At 46.8% G+C, this 25498-nt stretch overlaps 1 protein-coding gene across 1 annotated transcript in view; it reads right to left on the bottom strand.

Moving 5' to 3' along the window:
- THSD4 (thrombospondin type 1 domain containing 4) overlaps positions 1-25498 on the bottom strand; it is a 485342-nt gene that overhangs the window by 59480 nt on the left and 400364 nt on the right. The window contains 1 exon segment of the mRNA XM_032469213.1: positions 22838-23042. Coding sequence (XP_032325104.1) covers positions 22838-23042 — 205 coding nt within the window.

Below are 25498 nucleotides of genomic sequence, written 5' to 3'. Positions count from 1 at the left end.
ACAGTTACACAGTTTGCTTTTTCCTGATTACTTGTGGGGTTAAATATCTTTTCATATATTTTTCAACAATTGGCACTTTCCCCTCCTGGGAATTACCTGCTGATATCATTTGCCCATTTTACATTCGGTTGTTTTTATCTGTTCTTAGTTTTTTTTTCAAATATTAGTCATTAGCCTTTTGTTATATGTTCAAAAATAGTATCTTTCAGTCTATCTTTTTTTATAGTCTTTAGATATAGAGAAGCTTCTAATTAAAAAATTTTTTTAAATTGAAGTACAGTCAGTTTACCACATTGTGTTAGTTTCTGGTGTCCAGCATAGTGACTCAGTTATATGTATGTTCCTTTTCATATTCTTTTTCATTATAAGTTACTGTAAGATACTGAATATAGTTCTGTGTGCTATACAGTGGGGCCTTGCTGTTTATCTGTTTTACGAGAAGCCTCTAATTTTTATTAAATCAAACTTGTAAATCTTATTAATGCTTTCAGAGGCCAAGTGTTTAGAGTCTTGTTAGAAAGTCTCTTCTCACTACATGATTCACAAATATTTTCCTTATGTGTTTTTATTGATTTTATTTCCTTATATTTTCTTCTGGTATGTCTTTAGTTTTTATATTGGTATATATTATAACACAGAAATCTAATTTTATTTCTTCCCCATAATGATAACTAGTTATCCCAATGCTGATTATTGAACTGTCCAAGCTTTCTTTAATTATTTAAAATGTACCTTTTATCATATACTATGTTCTTACATATACAGTCTATTTCTAGACTATCTCATTTCATTGCAACCTCTTTGGGACCCCTGTGTCTGTCCCACACTGTTTTAAATGTTGTCAGCTTACAGAATTTTGATGTCTAGTGGGACATGTTCTCAGTTCCTCTTCATTCAAAAATTTTTGGTTATTTTTGCCCGTTTGTTCTTCCAGATGAACTTTAGAATCAGTCAGGTGATTTTCATTAAAATTCTACTGGAATGTTGAGGTTTTTTTTTTTTTTTTAAAATTGAACTTATGGATTCATTTAGGGAAATTGATGGCTCTTTAGTATGGAGTCATGTCTTAGACATAAATGTGGTGTATTTTTTCAATTTATTTAAGTTTCCTTATATGTTCTTTAGTAAAGTTTTACAGTTTTCACATACGGTTCTTGGGCATTTATTGCTTCATTTATTCTTAAATAGTTTAAATTTTGTTGCTTTACTGAATGGCATCTTTTAAAAATCACATGTTCCATATGGTTATTGTTTATGTGTAGGAAAGCTAGTGAATTTACTTTTGAATTAACCTTGATTTGAACACTGTAATGAACATATGATCAGGTCTAATGGTTAGATCTTTTCATGAGTTGTCAGTGATTTTGTTGGTAAAAAGTCATGTGATATATGCAAGGAGAGTTTTACCTGTTTCCCCCCCAATATTTATACCTTGTTTATTTTTCCCATCTTAACTCCCTGGCTAGAATTGTCATAGTGATAGTGGGGATCCCTGCTTTGCCCTGAAATAGGATTGCTTTTCATGTTTCACCATTAAGTATGATGAACACTGCTGAATTCCCGTAGACATTCTTTATCCAATTAAGAGATTTCACATCTACTCCTGGCTTATTAAGGGAGTTTTAACACATATTGGGAGGCAAGTGGCATCAAGTGACTTTTCAGTGCCTACTGAGATACTTTTTCTCTTACTATATTAGTGCAGTAACCGATATCCAATATTAACTATCTTTTAATCTCCAAATTATTTGGATTTTAAACATTAAACTACAGATCCCGCCTCCAGCCACAATGCCTTTCTAATGGGACTGCCCATTGGCAGCAACAAAGACTGTCCTGTTAACAGGACGCGCCCAGCCTGTCAAGACCAGAACGCTGGACCTGCCACCTCTCGGCCAGTCCCTGCCCTGCTGCTTTCTGACCCAGGAGGTCCAGTGAAGGTGTAGTCTGTCCGGCTGTTAAGTGCTGGGCACAGACCCACTTTGAACGTGGCTTTGGCAAACCAACCCTAGGCTGAACCTGTCAAATGGAATGTGAAATGTCCGAACAGAGAAACAAAGGGGGATGACAGTGTTATTTTTAAGAAGAGAGAAGGTAACAGACACTAAGAGCTGGTACCACTACTAAACACTGCAATAAAATATTGGCAGAAACCTTGCTTTGAAGGCTGGAGGAAAAGAACAGATCAGAAGACATACAAAACATGGGATATACATGTTCTTAGCTACGAAAAATACCTAAGTGCCTGGCTTTGCTGTTCCCAAAGGAAACATTCCATGACCCTTGAGTTTAGGGAAGGCCTTACAAGAGATGATCATTCCAGATGTCACCGTGAATCCTATGAGGGTGACCAGGGTGCAGTCCTGCCACCTCACCCGTCATCCAAGTCGATCTGGCAAACCCGGCTGGCAAGGTCCGCTTCCTCCCTTGCTGCTCCTGGACTCCCTCACTGACCTGGCGCGGCCTGGCCAGTCTCAGTTCCCATTAGCCTGCAAGGCACCCTGTGTTCTAGACGTCACAGACGCAACATTTCCGGAGCATTCTATGCACATTTACGCCTTAATGGATTTATAGTTCTCTTTTCCTTTAAAGGTCTTTCTCCGTTGTCATGCAGAGAACCCGATTCTTCATGATCCAGCTCAGAGGCAGCTCTTATTCCAGAGAAAATACAAGCTACCTAGCTTTTCTAAAACTTCAGAGAGGAGACCCCCACATCTTGTGCCACAAAAATGAATTCACATTTTATAACTGGAAAGATGTGAAGTTTTACAAATATCCAATAATGTTCCCCTCCCCTCCCCATACTGAACACAAATGCAGATTTTGCAAACACCATGAGTTGCAAAACCCCCAAGTGTTAATCAGTGTTATCAAGGCTGCTCTGCCTTCCTCCCTTCATTTTATACGGTGCATTTTGGACTCAGCGGCCTGAATGCCACAGCATTCCCGTCCCAGGGTGTCACAGGCATCACTCGTCTTCCTCGCTCCTTTCATCTGGGTCCAAATTCACACCCTTTCTTTACAGCAGAGCCCTTGGATGTCCCACCCCACCAGCTTCTCCTGGCAGCTTGCAGAACAGGCGTGTTTATGTCTGTGTGGCCACTTCCCCTGAGCAGGCGTTTCCGCTCACTCTCCTGAAAAGAATACCGAGTGTGATTATTGAAGCTGGTGTTCCAGCACGTTCCACCTCCTGCCGGCTGGCTCCCAGCTCCCCGATGCCACTCACCTCTCACGGATCTTCATTTCACTGTCACTGTCCCCCACCCTGCCCTTCGGCCCCACCACCTCACACTTCGGGGCAGCTCCTCCACCTAACTTTCCCACATGCTCTTCTGAAGCTCTCCAGTCTAAGATTCCTTCCAGAATTCTCCCAGGCACAGCCTTCCGCATGCTTCACCTACAGTAGCTCATTTAATGATCACAACCCCCCTGTCAGGTAGGTGCCTCCGATTTTATAGAGAAGTGACTTGCCCAGTGTACACCAGGACTGCATGTAAGCCCCGTGAGGTCTCCTGGTGGGCGGTATTAGCTGCACTGCACAGGAGAGGAGGCAGAGGCTCACACAGGAAAAGTCGCTTTGCCCCAAGGTCACAGAGCCACCGAGATGCAAAGCAGGGGTCTGAACTTGGTTCTGAGGCCGATCCTCTCCCCTGTGCGGGAAGAAGACAGCAGCACCTGCGCTGGCTCCTGAGTGTGGGGTGTGGAGCTGTGACCAGACGGGGAGCTGTGACCCCGGGCAGGGCGGGAGGCACCACCTTCTTGCCTGCCTGCCTCTGTTGTGGTCGCCAGCACCTCCCCCTTTCAGGAGGGAGGGAGAGCAGAGGCAGGGCCTGGTCTCCCTCTGTGAGGCTGTCCCCTGGCTTCACAGAGCTGTGGGTCTGCCGTCTCTGGGGACAAGGACATCACACGTCCAGAGCACATTTTCTCCTGGAGTGACACGAGCGGGCAGCAGACGCAGGAGTGGGGCTGGAGGGTCTCTGAGGGGGAGAAGCTGCGGTCTGCCCAGTTCTTTCCCAGCCTTGGTCAGCTACAGAGATCTCAGCATGCGGACCGGCGTCTCCCTCAGGGGGCTCTACCTGACGCAGCCAGCCTCCGATTCGACTGCCAGTTGGCAGAAAATAGAGAGGACAGAGGACCCTAGTCAACTGCACCGTGACTGCGGTCAGCAGAGCTCACCACCTTGGGAAGCATTACAGCCAGTCGCCCCGGGTCCTCAAATCATCAGGACAAGAACAGAGGAGAATTTGTAGAGGAGGAGAGGCTTAAAGGACCTTCACTGAAAATGGGCAAGACTAACCTCTAAGGTCCAAGGATGACCACTTGGGCAATGAAATGATAAATAAATTCAAGGAAGTGATTTCTCTATAAAACAGGAGGGGGAAGGGGGAAGCAGAGCTTGGGACAGAGCATGCTGGGGGCTTCTGGGGACCGGCGGATTTCCAGCTCTTTACTTTGTAATAACTCATTAAGACATACACTCGCTCTGTGGGTTTGGGAAGAAGGGAGACATGAGGATAGTGAATGGGATATGAACTCAAGAGGCACAAAAGGAAAAGTTTAAGAGCCCAGGGGGTCTGGGCAGCTCCCACACGCTGGTCCTGAACTGTTCTCTCTCTGCCTCCCTTGCCTGGCTCTACATGTGGGCTGTCCTGGCTGCCAAGTGCACACAGGCCCCAGGCGGATGCCACGGGTGCTCTGCGTGGTTTGCTGTGGTCCTGCAGGGTCCACCGGGGTGGTCTTTGGACGGCCTCAGATTTGTGCTTCTGGCTTCTCCTGACGGAGTTAAAACAGTCAGACAGCACATCCTGAACACCTAAGTTCAGGACATCTGCCCTTTTTCTTGGACATGATAATATAGGCAGTAACCGTTAGACTTAAAAAAAAAAGCTTTTAGTGGCTCTTTTGTTGGGGAGCAGAATTTTTTGCTCCGTTCAAAAGAAAAATAATATTTGTATTATTTCCTATCACTTGTATGTGAATCCACAATTATTTCAATAAAAACGTCTGTTAAACCATGAAGAGGAGGGGGAAAATCAGCCGCTAGGAAACTTGTTGAGTCAATGGAAGGAAAATGTATAATTCTTGAAAAGCTTAGCCAAGTTAAAAGAAAATACCGTGACCCGAAGTCTCACTTTTATTAAAAGTCATCAGAAGCAGCGATCTGGAGGCAGCTGATGAAAAGCTAACCAGATGGAAATCTGTATTACGGGGAAAAAGAAAATCTAAAGAAAAAAACCGAAAGAGGAGAAATCTAAACATTCAGAGCTGGATGACCTGCCTGTGACAATGCAAGGAGGAGAAAGTCACCAGGAACACGTATGAAAATCCATTCAGTGGCTGATGGCTTTTCAAGAGTCTTCCCCAGATTCTTCACCAAGGGTCAGGTTTCATCCGGATTTCCCCACCCCCACTCTTCAGAGTCCCACCCGTGACACAAGTTTGGTTCCCCCACCTCTCTCTCCAATTCGAGAGCCTCTGTTGCCCGTGGACACGTGTGGACAGTTCACGGAGCTGGGTTTCCTTGCTCTGCTGCCCCAACCAGAGAGCACGTCCGATCCAGCCCACGAACGCCTCCTGCGAAGGGGCTTTTCTGGCCGCCCACGCGCTTTGTAGCAACGGGAAATATCTCTCCACCGAGGGGTTTCTTGATCTTCCTCTTCCACAGGCTGGTTTTCCCGCCAGCAGCCCCACACTCTGAGCTTAACAGTGAGTTCGCATCAGGGCTGCTTCAGTCTTCAAACAAACCTACGATTAAACATCCACAACCACAGTGGGGACATTTTTGTGTCTCTTCAAAAGCAGTTTTGAATCCAGTCTCATCACCGGGTTAGGACACTGCTCGCCCTTCTGGATGTGTTTATTCTTTGCCCCGTTGGAAGTTCTATGAAACTGTAAGTCCAGGATAGTGGCTTGTAAGTACAGTTTATTCAGTGACTTCAAAGGCAGTTTTAAATTTTAAATATCCCCCAGGTCAGCGTTTCCCAGGCTGTCTTTGCTGGAGCAGGAGCCCACCAGGTGGCCCGGAGCGCCGTGGGGTATCTCTCCCCAGGGGCAGAGCCGCCTCAGCGTCGCGCCTCCCCTCCCCACTTCCTCCTGCTGCTTCTCTAAGACGCCTCCGGATGTCAGAGCTGCTTGTGCGCCCAGGGACCACCCCGTCCAATCCCCCAGGCACAGAGGAGGAGACGGAGGGGCGGCTGGCTGGAGACACCGGCTCGGATAGCCGAGCTGCGTCCCCCTCGGCCGCTTCCGGACCCCCAGCTCCTGGCGGCTCCCTGGCAGCTCCCTGCACACCGCAGAGCTGCATCTTACAGCCCAGCGAACGGACCAAAGGTCTCCAGTGGAAGAGTGCGTGTCCTGCCATGACGTACAGCTTTTGTCTAGATAAATCCCCTTGGCATCCAGCGAGTAAGAAGGGAAAAAAAGTCCTGAACTGTTTTGAAGGATGGCCTGGGAGCAAAATTCCTGTAAGATGGCCTCATAGTCTCTACAATTCTGGAAACCCACAATAGCAATTCAGTGTAGAATAATGGAAAAAATCAAAATTAGATGTAAATGCTCCCTCCCGTGTGTCTGTTACCGGTTGCCGCCTGGATGAATGTTCCCGGACACTCACTTGTACGTACCCGCGCCCTGGCATTTTGTTGCTCTCAAACTAATCACATGGGACACTGGCTCCACTGAGGCTCTGGTCACTCACTCAGAGAGCCCGCCCGGGCGGTTGCTTGTTACTTTGGCGAACGTCCCAGCAGAGTGGCTGAGCACTTCGGCGCGGCCACACCGCCGCGGTGGGCCCCTCGAGGCTTTCACCTGGCTGGCGCGGTCTTCGGGGAGCCTGGTGGTTAGTTAGTTTTAACTTCCCTGTGGAAGTGCTGTGCCAAGTCTTCATATATTAACTGCCCTTGCAGAAGGGAGTGGCCAGCCTCCCGCAGTCCAGCTACCTGCAGTGGTGTCCCTGGGAACCCCCGAGCAGGGCTCCTGGGGCCGGGTGGGGAGAGAGCGCCCATCTCCCACACTCTGAACAAAGGGAAACGCTTCCCAGGGCCGTTAGTAACAGAGGCCGGATGCCGAGAGTCCTCCAGGCGCCAGGTTCTCCACGAGGAGTACATCCTGCAGTTTGATCCTTTTGTTATGCCCATTTCATAGATGGAGCTAATAAAGGCCATGAAGCAACTTGAACAAGGCTGTGTAGCCAGGAAGTGCTGAGACTGGAATTCAATACAGCCCCACCTGGATCCAGTCTGGGCCCCTTCCTCTCCAGGCAAGCTGCCTCTTAAAGATGAGTCACAATCTAGGCAGGTGAGAGTAAAGAATGACACACCCCCAGCGGGAAACAGGACCCGTGATAATGAAAGGAGGTGAACGCATTGGCTTCCTGTTGCTGCTATAACAAAGCACCGTGACCTTAGTGGCTACTGCATCACACACTCATTCTATCACAGTTCTGGAGATCAGGGGTGTGAAAAGGGTTTCCCTGGACTAGAGGCAAGGTGCTGGCCAATGTTCCTTCATGGAAATTCGAGGGGAGAATACATTTTCCTTTCCCACTTCCTAGAGCCGCATTCCTTGCACTCCTTGGCTTGTGGCCCTTCCTCCATCATCAAAGCCAGCAGTGAAGCATCTTCAAATCTCTGATTCCAACTTATCTGCCTTCCCCTTCCGCTTAGAAGGACCCTTGTGATTACATCAGACCCACCTGGATAATCTCCCCATCACAAAGTCTTGAATAGAAACTTTAATGCCATGTGCAACCATACTTCCCCTGTGCCACATAATCTAACATGTTTATGGGTTCCAGGGAGTAGGATGTGAGCACCTCTGTGGGGGCACTATCCTGCCTGCCACTGGGAGTGTCAGTAAGACTCCGCCTCCTCGCAGTTGTACCTGAAGCTGGCTGGTGGTGGCGTCCAGGTCCCTATGTCCTCTTCTGGCATGTGTCCTGACCCCTGGCTCCCACCTGTCAAGCAGCCTTGTGGAAGTCCAGAAGTGCAGACTTGAGCACCATCCTAGGAGGGGAGGAGGGGGGGCTACAGCTCCTCTGGGACCCCAGTTCCTCAACAAGGATTCTGACCTGATGCCCAGTGATCCCAGAGAGGGAGCCAGCGATGCCGAAGAGGACAGTTCCACCCAGGAGTCTTAAAAGTGGGAGACTCAGAGAACACGCAGATGTAATTGCCCATCCATCACAAGACCTTACCGACACCACCAGGGCCGAGATGAAAGGCAAGGATGGTCCCTCTGCGAAGGTCCCCTGGCTGACTTTTTCATTTATTTTTTCCTTTTAAGATTGACTTCGATGCTTAACTGAATCTGATTCCATTGGGATTAAAAAAAAAACTTAATTGGAGAAAGGCTTGGGGCCTTTATTTTATTTTATGGATTATGGGTGGGAAGTTCGAAAAGGCAGAGTTTGGTTAACGAGAAAGGACTTTTGAACAATCAGAGCTGTTCAGGGTTGAAGAGGCTGCCTCGTGAGGAAGTCAGCTCTGTGCCTCTGCCTGTGTTCGGGGAATCGGGGGAGTGTGGTCCAAACAGAGAGCTCCAGACAGGGTTCTGGACTCTGAGCCCAACCTGGAGGGAATACGCCTGGAGAAATGCCCCCCCCTGGCCTAGAGGTGATGTGGTCCTTTTACATACGTGCCCTCCTAGTCCTCGGTGAGGACTCGGTGGCCTCAGAGAGGGTGACAACACGAGCTCCACTTTAGGGACCAGGGAAGCGAGGTGGGTGCAGAGGCTCACCCCAGGTAATGGGGCTTGTCCCCGGCCGGGCTGGGAGGACAGCCCAGGCTCCCGGCGCTCCGGCCGCACACCTCTCTTGCTGGGAGTGGAGCCTGGATGCTCGGCTCTCCTTCCTGGCGCACTGATTTTATAACTCTGAGAGCGGAGGCAAGAAAACGGAGCTTACTTTGTCTGGGGCAGCTTTATATAACATTATCTCGTTTAATCCTCTCAACACTGCGACTGCCCCCACTTTACACGTCAGGAGGAGAAGAGTCACAGACTTCAAATAACACGCCCAAGGCCACAGAGCTGCCCGGTGGTGCACAGAGTTCGAGGCTTGCCTGAGGCTCCAAGTCCTGGGCTATCTCTACCGCCCCTTCCTTGAGGTGCTGCTTCTCAAAGCCCAGAGGCCCCCGGCACCCCAAGGAACCACGTGGTGGTGGCTTCCAGAGCAGCAAGGACACACCAGCTCTGAAGTCCACCCCTGGTCTGACGGCACGCACCCAGGTGAGGAGACCAGGAGGACGGCGCTTTTGGAGGGTGAAGACAGCGCAGAAATTTTCAGCAGGAGGGTTACTATCTGGGGGTCACATTTTAGACACACTGTTTATCCATCAGAATCTCACTGAAGGTCTCTGCAGGTCCAATGGGCAGAGCTTCAGAGCAGAGGCTCCTTGGTACTCGCCTGGCACCCAGGGGGTGGACAAGAGACTTTCATGGGCTGCTATCTTGTGGGTGGAGATGGACAGGCAGCAGGTAATGGCTTTGTTCCTGAGAAGAGCCCGAAGCATGTGGCTCTGGAACATCTGTCACAACTGGGAATGGAAACGTCAAAGGGAATGACTCAAAATAAATAAATAAATAAAAGCAGACAGGGGTGATTATTCCAAGATGTTAACATTTTGCCCTGAAAAGTAGGTTTTAAAAAATTACAGGCAGTTTACGAAAAGAAAAAAAAAAAAAGAACCAACCAAGGGTATTAAACACGTAACTTAATGGAGGAGCATTATTCTTTTTATTTATGAAAGTTTTAATTTCCCTCCCCTGCCATTATTTCTGCTAATAAGCTTGTTGGCTGGGCTGGAAGTGATTATGAAAGGCTGGGAACCGATTTTATGACCTGGAATAACACTTTTACACATTAGCGTTTGACTCTTCAGTTTTACGAATCAAATGCAATAATGGAGCCTCTTTAAAAGTTAGGACACAGTTCAGAATATTACCTCAGGATTAGTTCATTTGAACGCGTAAATACGCTCATCTTTAGGGTGAAGTCTGGGTCCTGGTAATTCTACACAAACCCTTAAATAAGGCAGAAATGAAAATATTCTTTGCAACCTTGGGGAGCTACTGGAGAATTGAGGGAAGCATTCGGGATGGGGCTTAAGGCGGAAGACTGGATTGTAAAGGCGTCCCTTCCCACCAGTCAGGAAATCAGAGCCATGTGCTTTATTTCACGTGGAGCGTCCAGTTGGGAGCTGTGGAGCATTATGAAGAGAAGGGAAAATACAGGTATTCACTCAAGGAGCTTTCAGTGTTGGAGAGAAGGCAGAAGAAAGTGTTACATAGAATACATACGAGCACCCGTGAGCAAAACAAACGTTCACAAGAAGCTGTAACTGAAGTTGTAACTGTAGCCTGAAACAGACTTGGCTTAGCCGCTCAACAAACGTCTGTTGAATGAGTGAATAAATGAATGCATGAGGGAATGAATGAATGAGTATAATCTGCATATAGGCACTTGAATATTTTTGACTGATGGATGATTGATACGGATCGATTTCTGAGATGTCAGTCTTTAAGGTTAGTTTGTGAACTTATCTTCCTCTGATGGCCTTTTCCTAAAAACAGAAAGCTCTGTCGGGGGCAGCAGCGAGGCCCCCTGGTGACGGCCTCCTGGTCCAAACAGCCAGGACCCTGCAGCTTTGAAAAAGTAAAGCAGATTGGCATAATTTTTCCTATGAAACAAAATTCTTATTTAAAACAGCAGACCGTGAAACATCAAGAGGAGGACTAAACAGTCCACAAGAACAAGCACTTACAGAAAATGAACACCTGGTAAGACGCTGGCAGCTTAATTTTATTCCCAAGTGCTTACTAGCCACCATCAACACTGCGCTTGGAACTGACGACGACACTTTCCTCAACTAAATGTTGGAAAGAGGGTGAGTCCAGCGCTGTGCCTGCTGACAGGCAGGGGCACGACTGCTCGTTGCCCTGGCTGCTGCTCGTTTGTGCGCTGGCAGGACCTCCCTTTAACATGGTCAGTGGGTGAAGCGCGAGGGACTCGTAACTGAGCCGGTTTTCAGATGCACCAGGCTCCGCAGTCACCGCTCTGTGCGCTACTTCCCCGTGACGTGTTCGTTTTGTAGCTGGAAGTCTGCATTTTTTAAATAAGCAACTTTGATGAAGAAAAAAGCAATAAGGCCCCCCAAACAATATCACAACAACAACAACAACAACAAAAGGACAATACGTCAGAGGACATTTAAATGCTAAGTGAATTTTACGTGTAATTCTCTATGACAGCATTTACAGCTCTCCATGAAAAAGACATTAAAAAAAATTACCAGATTGACTTAAGATGAACAAGAAACCATGACAGACTAGTAGTAACCATAGAAGAATTTTTAAGAGTTACCAAAAATAATTTCTTTCAAAAAGATTCCAGAGCCAGATGTTTTTCATTGGTGCGTTTCCATCAAAACCTAAAGGACTTGCTAATGATATAAACCTTTCCAGAGACTCTAAAAACTGGAAAGCTAACCTATCCTAAGCTTCAAGAAGTAGCACAAAGTCAAAGCAGTCTCGCTGATGAATTATAGATTTAAAAAGTCCTAAGTAAGGTCCCAGCAAACTGAACTCAACAGAAGAGTAAAAGAAGTCACTGGGCAAGACGAAGAAGGCTGCATTCCAGGCACGCAAGAATGATTTAATAGAGGAAATTTTTAGGAAAAAAATAATTTAAATAGCTGCCAAAATGACATTTAAAACTCATCCTGGTAAAGACATTTACAAAATTAGAAACAGACTTTCTCAATCCAAGAATAAGCATGTAATCATACGTTAAAATATTTATTGTGTACGTCTCTCTCTCTCTGGGTACTGAGAATCAGAGGCCTTCACACTCAAGTCAGAGACGGGTGAAGAATGTCTGCCATCACTTATTTTTAAACTTTTTAGGTAGCGATTATTAATTTATTTGGTTCTTTTGGGGGGGGAGTAACTAAGTGTATTTATTTATTTACTTAGTGGAGGTACTGGGGATCGAACCCAGGACCCTGTGCATGCCGAGCATGGGCTGCACCACTCAGCCATACCCGCCCACTGTCATCATTTAGTAACAGTTGTTTTAGAAGTTTTGGTAAACTTTGGGCAATACATCAGGAAAAAGAAATCAGAGGTGTGGCTACCGGGAAGGAGGAGGCGACGCCATCGTTTCTGTCTGCTAGGGTTACACTGTGAGAAGTCATGAGAATCAACTGCAAGCTCTCAGAATTAACGGAAGTTCACAAAGGGGCTGGACAGTGATAAGTGTGGGAAATCCATAACTTTCCACATGCTGATGAGAGCAACCTGAAGATAAAACCGGACCCGACTCCATCCTCCGTCATTACCATCATCATCCCACAACAGATTACGATTAAACACCTGAGATCAATCTTCACAAGAAATGCAGGGAATCCGTATGGGACATGTCAGAATTCTACTGCCAGATATAAACTATCTGAATAAATGGAAGTACACGCTATGCTCTCAGGCCGGATGCTTCAGCGATGCCTGCTCCTCCCAAAGCGACGCACAGAGCGAGCACACTCTTGGCGGGATGCGGGCGACAGCTCAGGCGTCACCTCCTTTGAGAGATCTTTTCCCACCACCAAACTCAAACAGCACCCTGCTCCTCCAGCCTGTCACTTGCTCTCCACTGTCCCTGTTTCCTTTGTTTATAGCACATACTGCCGTCTGAAATGATCTTTTTGCTCTTTTGTCTCTGGTCTCGGCCCCTGGAACCTAAGTGCCGTCGCAGTGGGGTGTGCCCTTCTCCTCCGCAGCACTCGCAGTGCCCAGAACGGAGCCTGGCGCACACAAGTGCTTGATACATGCTTATCGAGTGGATGTAACACAATCGCAGGAAAACACCAATAGGAGTTAAAAAAAAAAAAAAAAGTGACAAAATGGCTCCAAAATTCACCTGGAATACAAACACGCCAGATTATTTAAAATGTTTTTAAAAAAAAAAGCAAAAGAAGGGGGACTTGCCATGCCAAATATTAAAACGCATTTTAAAGCTACAAGAGTCACAGTGTGGTATGGAATTTATCTGACAGACAGATGGCACAGAATGAGCAGCCACGAAACAGACCTAGGCTGCATATGAGGATGTTGCACACTCTAAACATTCCAATGGTGAAGAAATAAATGATCCAAAATATTGGGTTAGAAAATTGGCTAAATAATAGGGAAAAAAATCTGTAATTGCGTTTCGTACTATTCTCCAAGTTAGGCGTGAAAATGTTTAGGGCTCCCTAACCCCTCAGCCAGAAATAAACGCGTGTGTGCTGTATGAGTCCATATTTACACGAGGCTTTTAAAAGACAGAAGAAGACCAATCTGTGGTGTTACCAGTAAAGGTAGCAGTTCCTTCTGGAGGCGGGGGCTAGTGCCTGGAGGGGGTGTCGGGGGGGCCCCGGGGGAACGCCAATAAAGCTCCATTTCTTCATCTGAGTCCTAGTTCTGTGTGCGTGTTCCCTCTGTGAAAATTCATCAAAGCTGTACCAGACTGAACTGCGGACTTCCCCTATGTATTAATATGTCAATAAAAAGCAAATATAACAAATGGGTGAGCGCCGGGCCAGCGGCGGCTCTGGCCAGAGGTCGGGCTTCCTGTCCCGAAACAGCAGTTCTTTTCCACTGAAGAGAGAGGAGAAGAGAGACTAAAGTGGTGAGAAGTTAAACTTATTTAATTGTAATCAAGTAAGCGGGTCCACAGAGGCCCTGGGTTGAAACTTGTCTCTGTCCCTCCAGGAGGCGTCTGTGTCACGGGGGCCCGGAGAGTCCCCGGGCTGGCACTACTGAGGGTCTGTATTTCTTTGAGACTTCCCCATGCTCAGAAATGGGTCTCTGTGTCTGTGGGTCTCTGAGCATTTGAAAAAACACGTCACAAAACAGAAAGTCAGTGTTCATATTAAAAGCAGAACAGCTAAAAGCCAAATCCTTGATCCCCGCCCAGACCTTAAACACAAGTGCTGATCAGCTTCTGACTGCGTCTATGAGCATCTTGGTCACAGCCAGCCTCTAGAACGGGGGCTGGCAAGCAGCACGGAGGCTGCGTTTGGTGACTGCCCTTTTTTTTAAATTGAAGTACAGCCAGCTAAAAGGTGTCAGTTTCTGGTGCACAGCACAGCGCCCCAGCCATGCATATGCACACACATACTCGCTTTCATATTCTTTTCATTAAAGGTTATTACAAGATACTGAATACAGTTCCCTGTGCTGTACGGAAGAAATTTGTTTTTTTAATCTATTTTTATATATAGTGGTTAATATTTGCAAATCTCAAACTCCCAAATTTATTCCTTCCCACCTCCTTTTCCCCAGTAACCGTAAGATTGTTTACTATGTCTTTTATGTAAATCACATTTGATTGGAACACAGCCACACCCACCCACTCACATATTTCCTGTGGTTGCTTTTTCACTATGGTGGCAGGGTAGTCGCAGCTGAGACCAAATGTCTTGCAAAGCCTGAAATATTTACTAACTGGCCTGTTCCCAAAAAAGGTTGCCAAGCCCTGCTCTAAAAGCCCAGCCGAAAAACCGTCTTCTCTTACTCTTCCTCAGATCATCCTGTTAGAAGTAATTTCTCCATCCTTTGTCCCCCCGTGGTGCGCGGTCTCTTCTAAAACAAAGTCTTCAAAGGATTTCCAGACAGACGGTGAGTGCCTCGGAGGCAGGGACCACAAGTCACGTCTCTGCAACGCACTAGACACAGAAGCGGCTTTACAGATAGTCACTGAATTGTCTCACCGTTCTGCACGAATACCAGGTCAGATGAAGAGCAATGTTTTACTTAATCAGATTATGTAACTACCAGATTAAGAGAGAACTAAATACTGATCAAGGAGACAGATTTTGCCCCCAAAGCGAAATAAAGAGAAGCGTGGCTGTCAGGGGCAAAAGGACGCTCGAGGGGGGCTCTGTGCATTTTCTGAGGACATGACTGTCCGCTCAATTCAGACAGAACAGTGCACCTTCCCCGCACTGTCATCTCGATGATTCTAGTTCCAGGAAGAGTGTCTGGCGTGGGGAAAGGGGAGAGCAGAATTAGGAGATGCTGAAAGTTCTTCTACGAGCTGAAACTTGGCTGAAACAGCGGGCCAAGAGCCGACGGAAGCAGCCCACAACGAGGAGAAAAGACGCTTATCTTCGAAGCGCACCCTCCAGGGGTTTATTAGCAAGAATTAAAGGCTTAAAGGAAGAGCAGAATCCGACGGGAGCTCTGCTTAATGAGAGAGGGGAAAAGGGTGTTCGGTTTGCCCTAAAGTCTGGAAGGAGAGACCTGGAGGGAGGAGGGGGACCACTCCAAAGGCAGATCTCCCATTTCTGAAGCTTTTCCCCTTGAGAGAAATCAGAGGATCTTCCAAAGAGAGCGTGGACCGCGGGGCAGTGGAGCGTGGGAGGCCCCGCTGCTGATGGACGAGGTCTGGAAGTCTCTGTTTTTCTCGGCTGTTGCTTCTCTTCTGTTGAGTCAACTGTATTTACTAAATGTTGTTCAAACCTTAGATATCTCTTCTTGAGGCTTCACTTGTATTCATTCCCTAATGTGGCAGCTCAGTGATCCAACACATTGCAAAAAGCCAGACTTTGATTCAAAAGGGAAAGGCTTTGAGGCACTTCCAAGTGGGTTAGGGAGTGGGCAGATTCAGGACAGCTTCACCCACGCTGGGTGCACATGTACCCGTTCTGCGCTGCTGCCCTAATCCAGGCAGGAGACCCGGGAGCGGTGAGCAGCCCCGCCGAAAGTGCGGCTGGAGGTGCTGGGGTGGGGGAAGAACGCTGTTCTCACCGCAGGGGCAGGGCTGTCAAAACAGCCCCATAAGAATCTAGGACTCAGCCCGCTCGACAGCTGTTTCCTGCGTTGGAGGAAAGCACCCCATTATGTGCAGAAAAACAGGTGTGGATCATCTGCTTATGTCTGAGACAGACGATGCAGGTAAAAGCAAAAACAAGTCACTGCTTAACGATTCCCCACAAAGCAAAAGGCAAATCCAAGCACCGACGGGCAGAAGCAGTCTTGCACTTCCAGGCGACCAGGTGCTAACCGAAAACCAGAAGCTGCGAGAAGACAAGGAGCATGAAGGGGGGGGGGGGGGAGTCGCTTCAATTGGGTCCAGCGTATCTGAAAGCTTTTCAAGGCAGAGCAACTGTAAAAGTGGAAAGAAAGCCGTGTAAACAGATACAAGGACATCAGAGCTTTCCCAAATCACGGAGGCGCGCGCTGCCAGACGCCAGGAGGAAAGCAGGTAATGCAGCGCGAAGCCCGGGAGCGCTCAGGCAGACGACAGCGCCTTCCCGCAGTCCCTCTGGTGGGGGTCCTTGGCGAAGATTTGGTTTTGGACAGGAATCATAAAAGCTTGCCTGAAGAAAAGGCAAGAACCAAGTCCAAATAAGAAACAAAATGCTCAGTGGTCCCCTCTCGTGCGCCAGCACTGCACCGACGAGCAGCATCCAGCCAGGAGGCAGGACTCCCCTCCGAGAGGACGCCTCAGGCTGCCTCTGCCTGTGACAGGTGACTGACAAAGGTCCACGCTGAACTGTTAAGAGTCATCACTTATCTCTGTTTCCACACTTGAAAGCAGCTGGATCAAGCGCGAGGAGGTTGGCATGGAGAAGAAACTTCACCTTTTTGTTCGTATCATCTGTATTGTTTAAAATTTTTACAGCGCATATGAAGAAATCTTTGGAATTAATCGCATACAAATGTAAGACATCATATTATTTAAACACTCTACCCTTTCCCAGATTGAAAGCTACTCAACTAATAAAGGCTTGCAAATCACAGACAGTTGATTTTTTTTATAAAGCTGACCACTACTTTTATTGTTTAAAACTTTTAAGAAAACATGCTTAAAAGTAAAAGTATTGCCAGTTTATTTTTAAAAGCTTATAAATGTTCAAAAAAAACCTCTGCCAAGTCTAAGGCTCAATGACACTGTGACATGTTGGCAGGCAGACCAACCATGTTCGGCAGAATCAGGTTTTGCTTGGTGTGCTTTTATGTCTGATTTCTTAACTGTTACATAATAACATTAGTAAACTGAGCTGGCTGAACTACGCCAAACTTTGATATTTCAGCTGAAATGATTTCACAACATCTTATTAAGGAAGAGGCAAGTAATATAAAATGTCAATCACTTTAATAAAATTAGAGTTAACTTTTTATTTCTAAAGAGCATGGTGCAGAATAACTCATGTGGAAAAGGAGACTACGTAGTTCACAACAGCTACAGGGGTTCTAAAGTATTTGCAATGAAAAAAAGATCCAGGAATCTATAATCCACCAGCTAGTCTATATTTTGGAGCATGTGAAAAATTTAAATAAACACTGAAAAGTGGAGCTCAGTTCTGCAGAATTTCATTGGTTTCCAACTGAAAATGAGACAGATAAACATCTTACCCCCTGAAATCTGCACACCATTAAATGTCATGGTTCCTCCCGCTTTGCCCGGAGAAGCAGTCAGCTTCACGAGATGCTGAGTTGGCCTGTCCTCTGAGCTCCACATGGACCAGGACCCCTTGTGAGTTCTGGCAGGGCCGGGATCAGAACTCAGGCTTTTGGAATCTGAGTCCAGCAGGTCCAATTCCTGATGGTCAAACCAAAGTCAGCCAGAAACTCAGAATCAGCTTGAACGTGCCATCACTATTTACAGATCAGCCAAGGTGTTTGATATGCATGTCTCTTTCTTCTGTGAAGTTTTTGAGTTTTTCAAATTTGAAGTGCAGTCAATTTACAATCTTATATTAGTTTCAGGTGTTCAGTATAGGGACTCCGTATTTTTAGTGATTATGCTCCACTCAAAGTCATTGGCTGTGCTCCCTGTGCTGTAGAGTACATCCTTGTAGCTTATTTATTTTATACATAGTAGCTTGTGTCTCTTAATCTCATACCTCTGTTTCGTCCCTCTCTCTTCCTTCACCCCACTAGTAACGACTAGTTTGTTGTCTCAATTTGTAAGCCTATTTCTGTTTTGTTATAGCCATTCACTTGTTTCATTGTTTTTCAGATTCCACATACAAGTGGTAACATACAGTATTTGTCTTTCTCTGTCTGCCTTGTTTCACTAAGCACAGTGCACTCCAGGTCCATGCATGTTGTTGCAAATGCAAAATTTCATTCTTTTTATTTTTTACTGCTGAATAATATTCCATTTTCTATATACCACATCTTCTTTATCCACTCATCTGTTGAGGGACACTCAAGTCTTGGCTATTATAAGTAAAGCTGCTGTGAACACTGGGGTGCATGTATCTTTCTGAATTAGTGTTTTCCTTTTCTTCAGATGTATGCTCAGGAGTGGAACTGCTGGATCATATGGTGGTTCTGTTTTTAGTTTTTGAGGAACCTCCATACTATTTTCCACAGTGGCTGCACCAATTTACATTCCCACCAACAGTGTAGGAGGGTTCCCTATTCTCCACACCCTTGCAGATAACACTTGTTATTTGCAGTCTCTTTGACGATGGCCACTCTGACAGCTGTGAGGTGATAACTCACTGTGGTTTTGATTTGCATTTCTCTGATGATCAGTGACATTGAGCATCTTCTCATGTGCCTGTTGGTCATCTGTATGTCTTCTCTATGACATTTTTCACAGAACTAGAACAAGTAATCCTAAAATTTATATGGAACCACAAAAGACTCTGAATAGCCAAAGCAATCTTGAGAGGAAAGAACAAAGCTGGAGGGGTCACAATCCCCTATTTCAGATTATGCTGCAAAACTACAGTCATCAAAATCGTCTGGTATCGGCACAAAAACAGACACACAGATCAATGGAACAGAAAAGAGAGCTCAGAAACAAACCCACGTACTTGCGGCCAATCAAACCACGACAAAGGGGGCAAGAACATACGCTGGGGAAAGACAGTCTCTTCAATACCTGGTGCTGGGAGCACTGGACAGCGACCTGAAGAAGGATGAGCTTAGAAGATTCTCTAACACCATACACAAAAATAAACTCAAAATGGAGAAAAGACCTAAATGTAAGACTGGGAATGATAAAACTAGAAGAGAACATAGGTGGAACACTCTTTGACATAAACTGTGGCAATACTTTTTCTGAATCTGTCTCTTAAGACAAAGGAAACAAAAGCAAGAATAAACAAATGGGACCTAAATAAGCTTAAAAGGTTTTGCATAGCAAAGGAAACCATCAACAAAATGAAAAGACAGTATATTGAAAGGGAGAAAATATTTGCATATGATATGACAAGTAGAGGGTTAATACCCACAGTGTATAAACAGCTTACACAACTCAGTATCAGAAAACCACAAACAACCCAGTTAAAAAAGGGCAGAAGATCTGAACAGACATTCTTCCAAAGTTTTAGATTTTTAATTTCAGTTTTCAGATCCTAAGTCAATAATTGCAACTTTAGTAAGTAACTCTCAGATCTTTTTTGAAGCATGCAAAGTGAAGAATGTCCAGGTTTAAAAGTCCAAAGACCATGCATGTAAACGCACTTGGGGGCTGAAGTACCACATGTATAGAGTGACTACTCTTGTTAACTGAGCAGGCTAGAATGAGCCATTTAAATATTGTAGGTTTAAAAAACAAACCTTTAAAGGTGAGGTGATGAAGCCATCTTCTCCAGCACTCATAATACAAGTCCTTCTGTTTCATAGAAATCTACTTTCTATCTTTACCAAGTTTGGAGACTCAGTCATATAAAATACCAAGTGTTTCACAAGGCAAGTTTGATTTTTATTACAAATAACTACAGGTCATTCAGGAAAACAATAGGGCAACTGAAAAAAACTGATTAAAGTTGTGCTTTTTAAAAAAAGCAATGATACACCTTTGAAATATTCATTTCCTCTATATTGCCTATTCTGCAGAACAAATGTGTGTGGACAGCCAAATCAATTTTGTGCATCAAGTCAAATTTTTCTACAAAACACAGTTTACATAGTCAGAAATCACACGGTAAGAAAACCCAAACTTTTATCATTACCTGGAACTTGTGGAGAAACCCACCACGTAGCTCTTTGGAAAAAGGTTTCCATGTTTAAAACCGTGTCATGTGCAAGAAAAGTCACTGGACAGTTCAGAAACAGCTAGACGGACCTGTGCTCTAACGGCTTACACGTAATCTCAAACAACTGCACGTGGCCTGACTTTTAAAATGTACAGACTTCATGAGCCAGGAAGAGAAAGAAAAATACCATACGATATCACTCATATGTGGAGTCTAAAAAAAAGATAAAAAGAAAACAGAGGACACTAATGAACTCATCTACAAAACAGAAACAGACTTGCAGACGTAGTAAACACTCTCATGGTTACCGGGGGAAAGGAGGTGGGAAGGGTACATTTGAGATTTGCAATTGTTAACTGCCACATATAAAAACAGACAAAAACCAAATTTCTTCTGTATAGCACAGGGAACTAACTATCCACTGTCTTGTAATAGCCTTAAATGAAAAAGAATGTGAAAATGAGTTTACGTATATACATATGCACGACTGGGACGTTATGCTGTACGCCAGAAATTGACACACTGTAACTGACTATCTGTCAGTAAAAAACTTAACTGAAAATCTAAAATATATATATAATATATATATATATATATATATATATATATATATATATACAGACTTCACAGAACAGGAGATTCAGCAGGGTAAGTGGAATAGGTGTCATCACCCATGATGACAAAAAGACCATCCCGTCCACTGTGCACTTCACATTTTATGGCATGTGAAGTGTATTTCAATAATAAAAGGAAAGAAGAAGAAAAAAAGAGAGCTGTCCGGGTGCTGCTACATCCCAAGTGGTGCTTAAGGGCCGGGCTGTGCACAGAAGCCCAGCTCAGCACCTCTGCGAGCCCCCTGCCCTCGTGCTGCCCTTCTCCCTCCTCTGCCCACGTGGCACCATGCAACACTGCACGGATTCTGGATTTCTCATGCACGCCACTGGTCACCCGGCACAGGAAATTCTCAATCACCCTTCCATTGATTCTGAGTACTTCCATTCTCCTCTGCCTCCTCTTTGTCTTTTTAAGGGGATTTTAGGGAATTAGGGAATTTTGATTCCATGAAACTCTGACATACTGATAAGCTCTCTGAGACGCAAGAAAGAGCAGAAACATTTGTCAACTGCTAACCTGTGCCAAGGGCTCCCAGGGTCTTGAACATCTGTTGTCCTTCAGACCCTCATGAACACGGGTAAGGTCCAGATTCTTATTCCCATACTCCGGATGCAAACACCGAGGTTCTGAGAGCAGTGTCCAGTCAGACTCCCGGTAGATGTTAACCCAGGGTATCTGTTTTACCTTCGGAGGGCGCAGCTTGGAAGCCCCTTACTGAGTAGGACTAATTTGAACCAAACGACACAAAGCTCATAAAAAGCGACATGGCTTGCTGGTGCACTGGAAAACAGTCACACGCCACATAATCCCGTGAAGAATATTTTCCATTCTAGGAACGTGATGTTAATCTTTGTTCTTTTAATAGCACAAAAGAAAGGAAGCCAAAAAAAAAAAAAGGTTTTTTTTTGCAAATGAAAATAACACACAAACCGCTCACGGGGACACCAGGCTTATCGCCACCCCGGTGGCGCCTGGGTTTGCCAGAGCAGAGGTAGCAGCTTTCCACTTTAATCAGGTTTGCCTCCGAGCCCATCTGCCATCCCTCCTCCTCCCACCGGCAAAACCGAGCGAAGCTGACTCTGGATGTGTTTGCCGAGGTGAAGGAGGGAGCGCTGCAGAGTCCAGCTCTCGAGTCTGGAGTTACCTTCTGGGGAGAGTCTGGTACTTGCAATCTGCAGGATGAATGATCTCTCAGTTGTTGCAGCCATTCACCGCCGCGTGGCCCGGGTGTACCACAGGTGCTCACGGGCTTTCTGCCTTGGTAGACTACCGCGTTTGGAGACAGACTGCCTGGGTTCGGATCCCAGCACCACCCCTCCCTTGCTGTGTGACCTTGGCAAGTTACCCAATAACTGCCTGTCTCCTTATATATGAAATCGGGAGGGGACTAGCGCCTATCACCCGGGGCTGTTGAGGGGGTTCAATGATTTAATACCTGCAAAGCATTAAGAATAGTGCCTGGCGGATAGTCTGTGCTATTTAACTTCCTGTTAAATAATTAAAAAATAAAGACGTACACTGCTATTCATTAAATGACTTTAAGAAAGTGCTCTCCTCACATTATTTAGTTAACTGATTTGTGCACGCTTACATGAATTAGAATTGGTAAAAATTAACTTGCAGGACACGACTTGCTTTGCCTAAAATCAGCCAGAAACCCAAGAAGAAAGGATCAACGAAGATCTCCCTTTGTGGGTAAATGGGTTAAAAACGATCTAGCAAAATTGACGCTATTCCCCAAAATGGCTGCGGAGGGGTGCTGCAGCTGTTCAGAACACACACACACAGACCGCTGCCCCAGGCGGACGAAGCAGGAAGAACAGAGAAATGGCTTTTGCTTTAGATCCCCGGGAATGAAGGTAGACAGGACCATCAACCGCCCCGCTCCCCCGAAATTCCAACAGAAGAAGACTGGCAGGTCGCTTGGCTTTTCAAAGAGCCTCCCCCATTTCAGAGAAACCATTTAGCCTGTTCTCAATTTCATAACCTTATTTTTCTTGGAAAGAACAATGGCTGGTTTAAATGTGTAGATGGTAAACGTTTACTTGCAAGAAGGACTTTTTTACTTTTTCACTTGCTCCCCCCAAGCATCTCATTTCAGAGGGGGAGCCAGGGGGTGCCTTGGCTGCCCAGTGGCGCCTTCCACGTGTCCACGGACTTGGAGACACCGCGGTGTCACCGTCCTGGAAGGAGTCGATCAAACTGGTCGCGCCAGAGGGCCTCCTGTGGAAGAAGACCAAGCTTACCCAGGTAGTTGTTGCTCTTGTGCATCTCGGTGATGTTGATTTTTGTGGCTCCTTGGGGGATCTCGACCACGCGGTGGTAGCCCAGGCTGGTGAGGGCGTGCTTGAACACGCCCGACACCACCTGGCAGCCCGTGTTGTCGCCGCCGCACACCCCGCACTTGTCCACGACCTTGTCGGAGCCCAGGTAGTCATCACAGCCAACGCTCTGCAAGAGGTGGAAAACAGAAGACGCTTGTAGCACGTGTCAGGAGCACCCGGGGGAGACAGGGACGGGGGTGACTGAAGACCTGTTGGTGGGTCTCGAACCAACCTTCCTCCTGCCCCCAACTCAGCTCCTGTAGGTGGGGAAGCTCATTCTGCCCTTCGTTCAACAGGTTTTCACAGGGCACCTACTCTGGGCGAGGAACTTCTTTTCCAGGTATGCGTGAAATGCGCATTCTAGGGGCCAGGTGGGGGCCACACAAACAGACAAGGAAGTAAAACAGAGTGCACCTGGTGGTGGTAAATGATCAGAAGAAAAATAACACAGAGAAAAGGAGTAAGGAGGGTGTGGGGGCTGGGCGTTTATTTCCACAGGTTGGGCAGCGACATTGTCCCGTGAATCCATCCCACCGCTGGACTCTGGAGAGGGGAGGCTGGACTGTGCTGGGATTGTCACAGAAAGACGTCCTTTGGGACCATGATGAGCACTGCACCGCACCTAAAACTGGGGTTTGTCCTCAAGATTTCTACTCTAAATGACAGACCATGCGAAGACTTGGCCAAATACCCCCCAAAAGTAGCCATCTCAGGCCCTGTTTCTTAGGAAATGAAATCAAACTGGTTGAGATCTGGGCCCCCACGGGTCACTGTGGCTCTGAAAAGCTGAGCAGTAGGACTGTTGCTTGAATCCTCCGAAGCCCTTTTCCCAGGGCAGAGGCTACGGGGAAGCAGCGGCCAGAAACCGCAGCAAACCGGACGACGTGCTTCTGAACAGCCAGGAGCTTTGTAGGCAACCTCTCCCGGGTTCAGAGGAACTCTGACCTTCCTAGATTCCCTCCCCCAAAGAATCTTCTCGTTTCTCATCCCGAGATATTCTGGCTTTATCCTCCCCCTCCCCATTCAGGTCTCTCTTAGGGCAGTTAGACCTCAGAACAGGATGAAATGATCTTCGTGGACTCCTTCTCCACTTCTGGGGCTGAGTCCACAGGACCCACATTCCTGCATCCTGAGTTTAAAGACAGGGCCTGTGGTCTGAGCAGAGAAGACTCCGTCACATGTCCGTGGGCAGACAGAAGTGGACTGACTGCAGTCTGGACAAGGAAATACTGGGACCACAGGGCTGTTTCGCTGGGTTATGGGGACAGGAAATGGTACCTGAAACCCGAATGGGACTCTGAAACCTGAGATGCGTGTTTGCGGAATCACAGGCTTGTGCTGGCTCTGCAGTTCTGAGCGCGACCGTCAGACCCCACCCTGGGGCAAAGCGGGCAGCGAGACCATTCTGGCTTTTGTTAAGCGTCCCGGGCCTGTGCATGTGGGCCCCACAGGTCAGACCCTCCGGCAAAGTCACACCCCAGGTGCTAGTTCTTTCCCCTCCGACTTCTTGTCTGACTGGCATCTCTCTGCAGGCCCTGCTCGCCTGCATTATTGCTTCCACATTCCTGAGCGCACGTCGGTCCATCAGTAATAACCGCTTTCTTCGCAACTAGCTTCTCTGTAAAACATTATTTCTGACAAGAGCAGAACATCATCTCAGTTGTTCATCCACAGCCAATTATCCTTTCAAAAACGCCATGTCTGCTGTGTGCTTCTCCTCCCCTGCTCTTGCCCCAGGCACATTTTAGCAGAAAAATAAGGCAAATGCTTTCTGCGCAGGGTTTCTACCCTCGCTGCCCCCCACCCCCGCTCCAGGTTCTGCTTAAATTTGAAACAAAAAAAGGCCACTGCCAACAGAAGTCTGGGAAAGCAGACCCCACGATGCTAAAGAAAGATTCTAACCAAATTAAGGAGGTGCTTCTGATTGCCGCTGACTGAGCAAGAGGAACCAGAAAGCCGATGGCGCTCACTCCCTTCCCTGCTCGGCAATCTCCCCCCTTCCTTCCTCCCCATCGTGATCCATTTTTGCGACTCCCGGACTCAACTGGTCCCAGACTGGGCTCATTCCCTCAGGGCACTCCAGGCAAAGGAAGCAATGTGCACCCAGGCACGGAAGTAGGAGAGAACACTGAGGAAGAAGGTAAGCGTCTCGCACACAGAAATGGTTGCTGGGAGGGATGGAAGGAGGCCGGAGAATCTAGCTGAATGTGTTAAGGATCTCGTTCGCCAGGGGGATGACTTAGAATTTTATCCAGTGGCAGCAGCAACCACTGGGTGTCAGAAAAGGCGAGGGCCACCCTCAGATTTGTTTTCTGGGTGATCATTTTCTGGCTGTAGTGAGGGGTGGGCCTCAGAGTGGGAGAACAGGCCGTCCCGTGAGCCTCTCCTACAGATGCGGTGGGCAGGATGTTTCAGGATTGAACAGGAGCCTCCGACGGCGGGGATGGACATTGCCCGAGTCCGCAGCCCCCTGCCCAGTTAGAACAGGACGGTCACAAGGAAACTACAAGCCACGAATCGCTTCAGACAAGCATAGACACAGCACCATTTTCTCTTGTAAATCAGACGTTACATCAGAATCCT

The sequence above is a fragment of the Camelus ferus genome, chromosome 27, assembly GCF_009834535.1.
Source record: "Camelus ferus isolate YT-003-E chromosome 27, BCGSAC_Cfer_1.0, whole genome shotgun sequence".
Lineage (NCBI taxonomy): Eukaryota > Metazoa > Chordata > Mammalia > Artiodactyla > Camelidae > Camelus > Camelus ferus.
The sequence above is the reverse complement of the archived record's forward strand: the minus strand, read 5'-3'. Positions and strand labels throughout refer to the sequence as shown.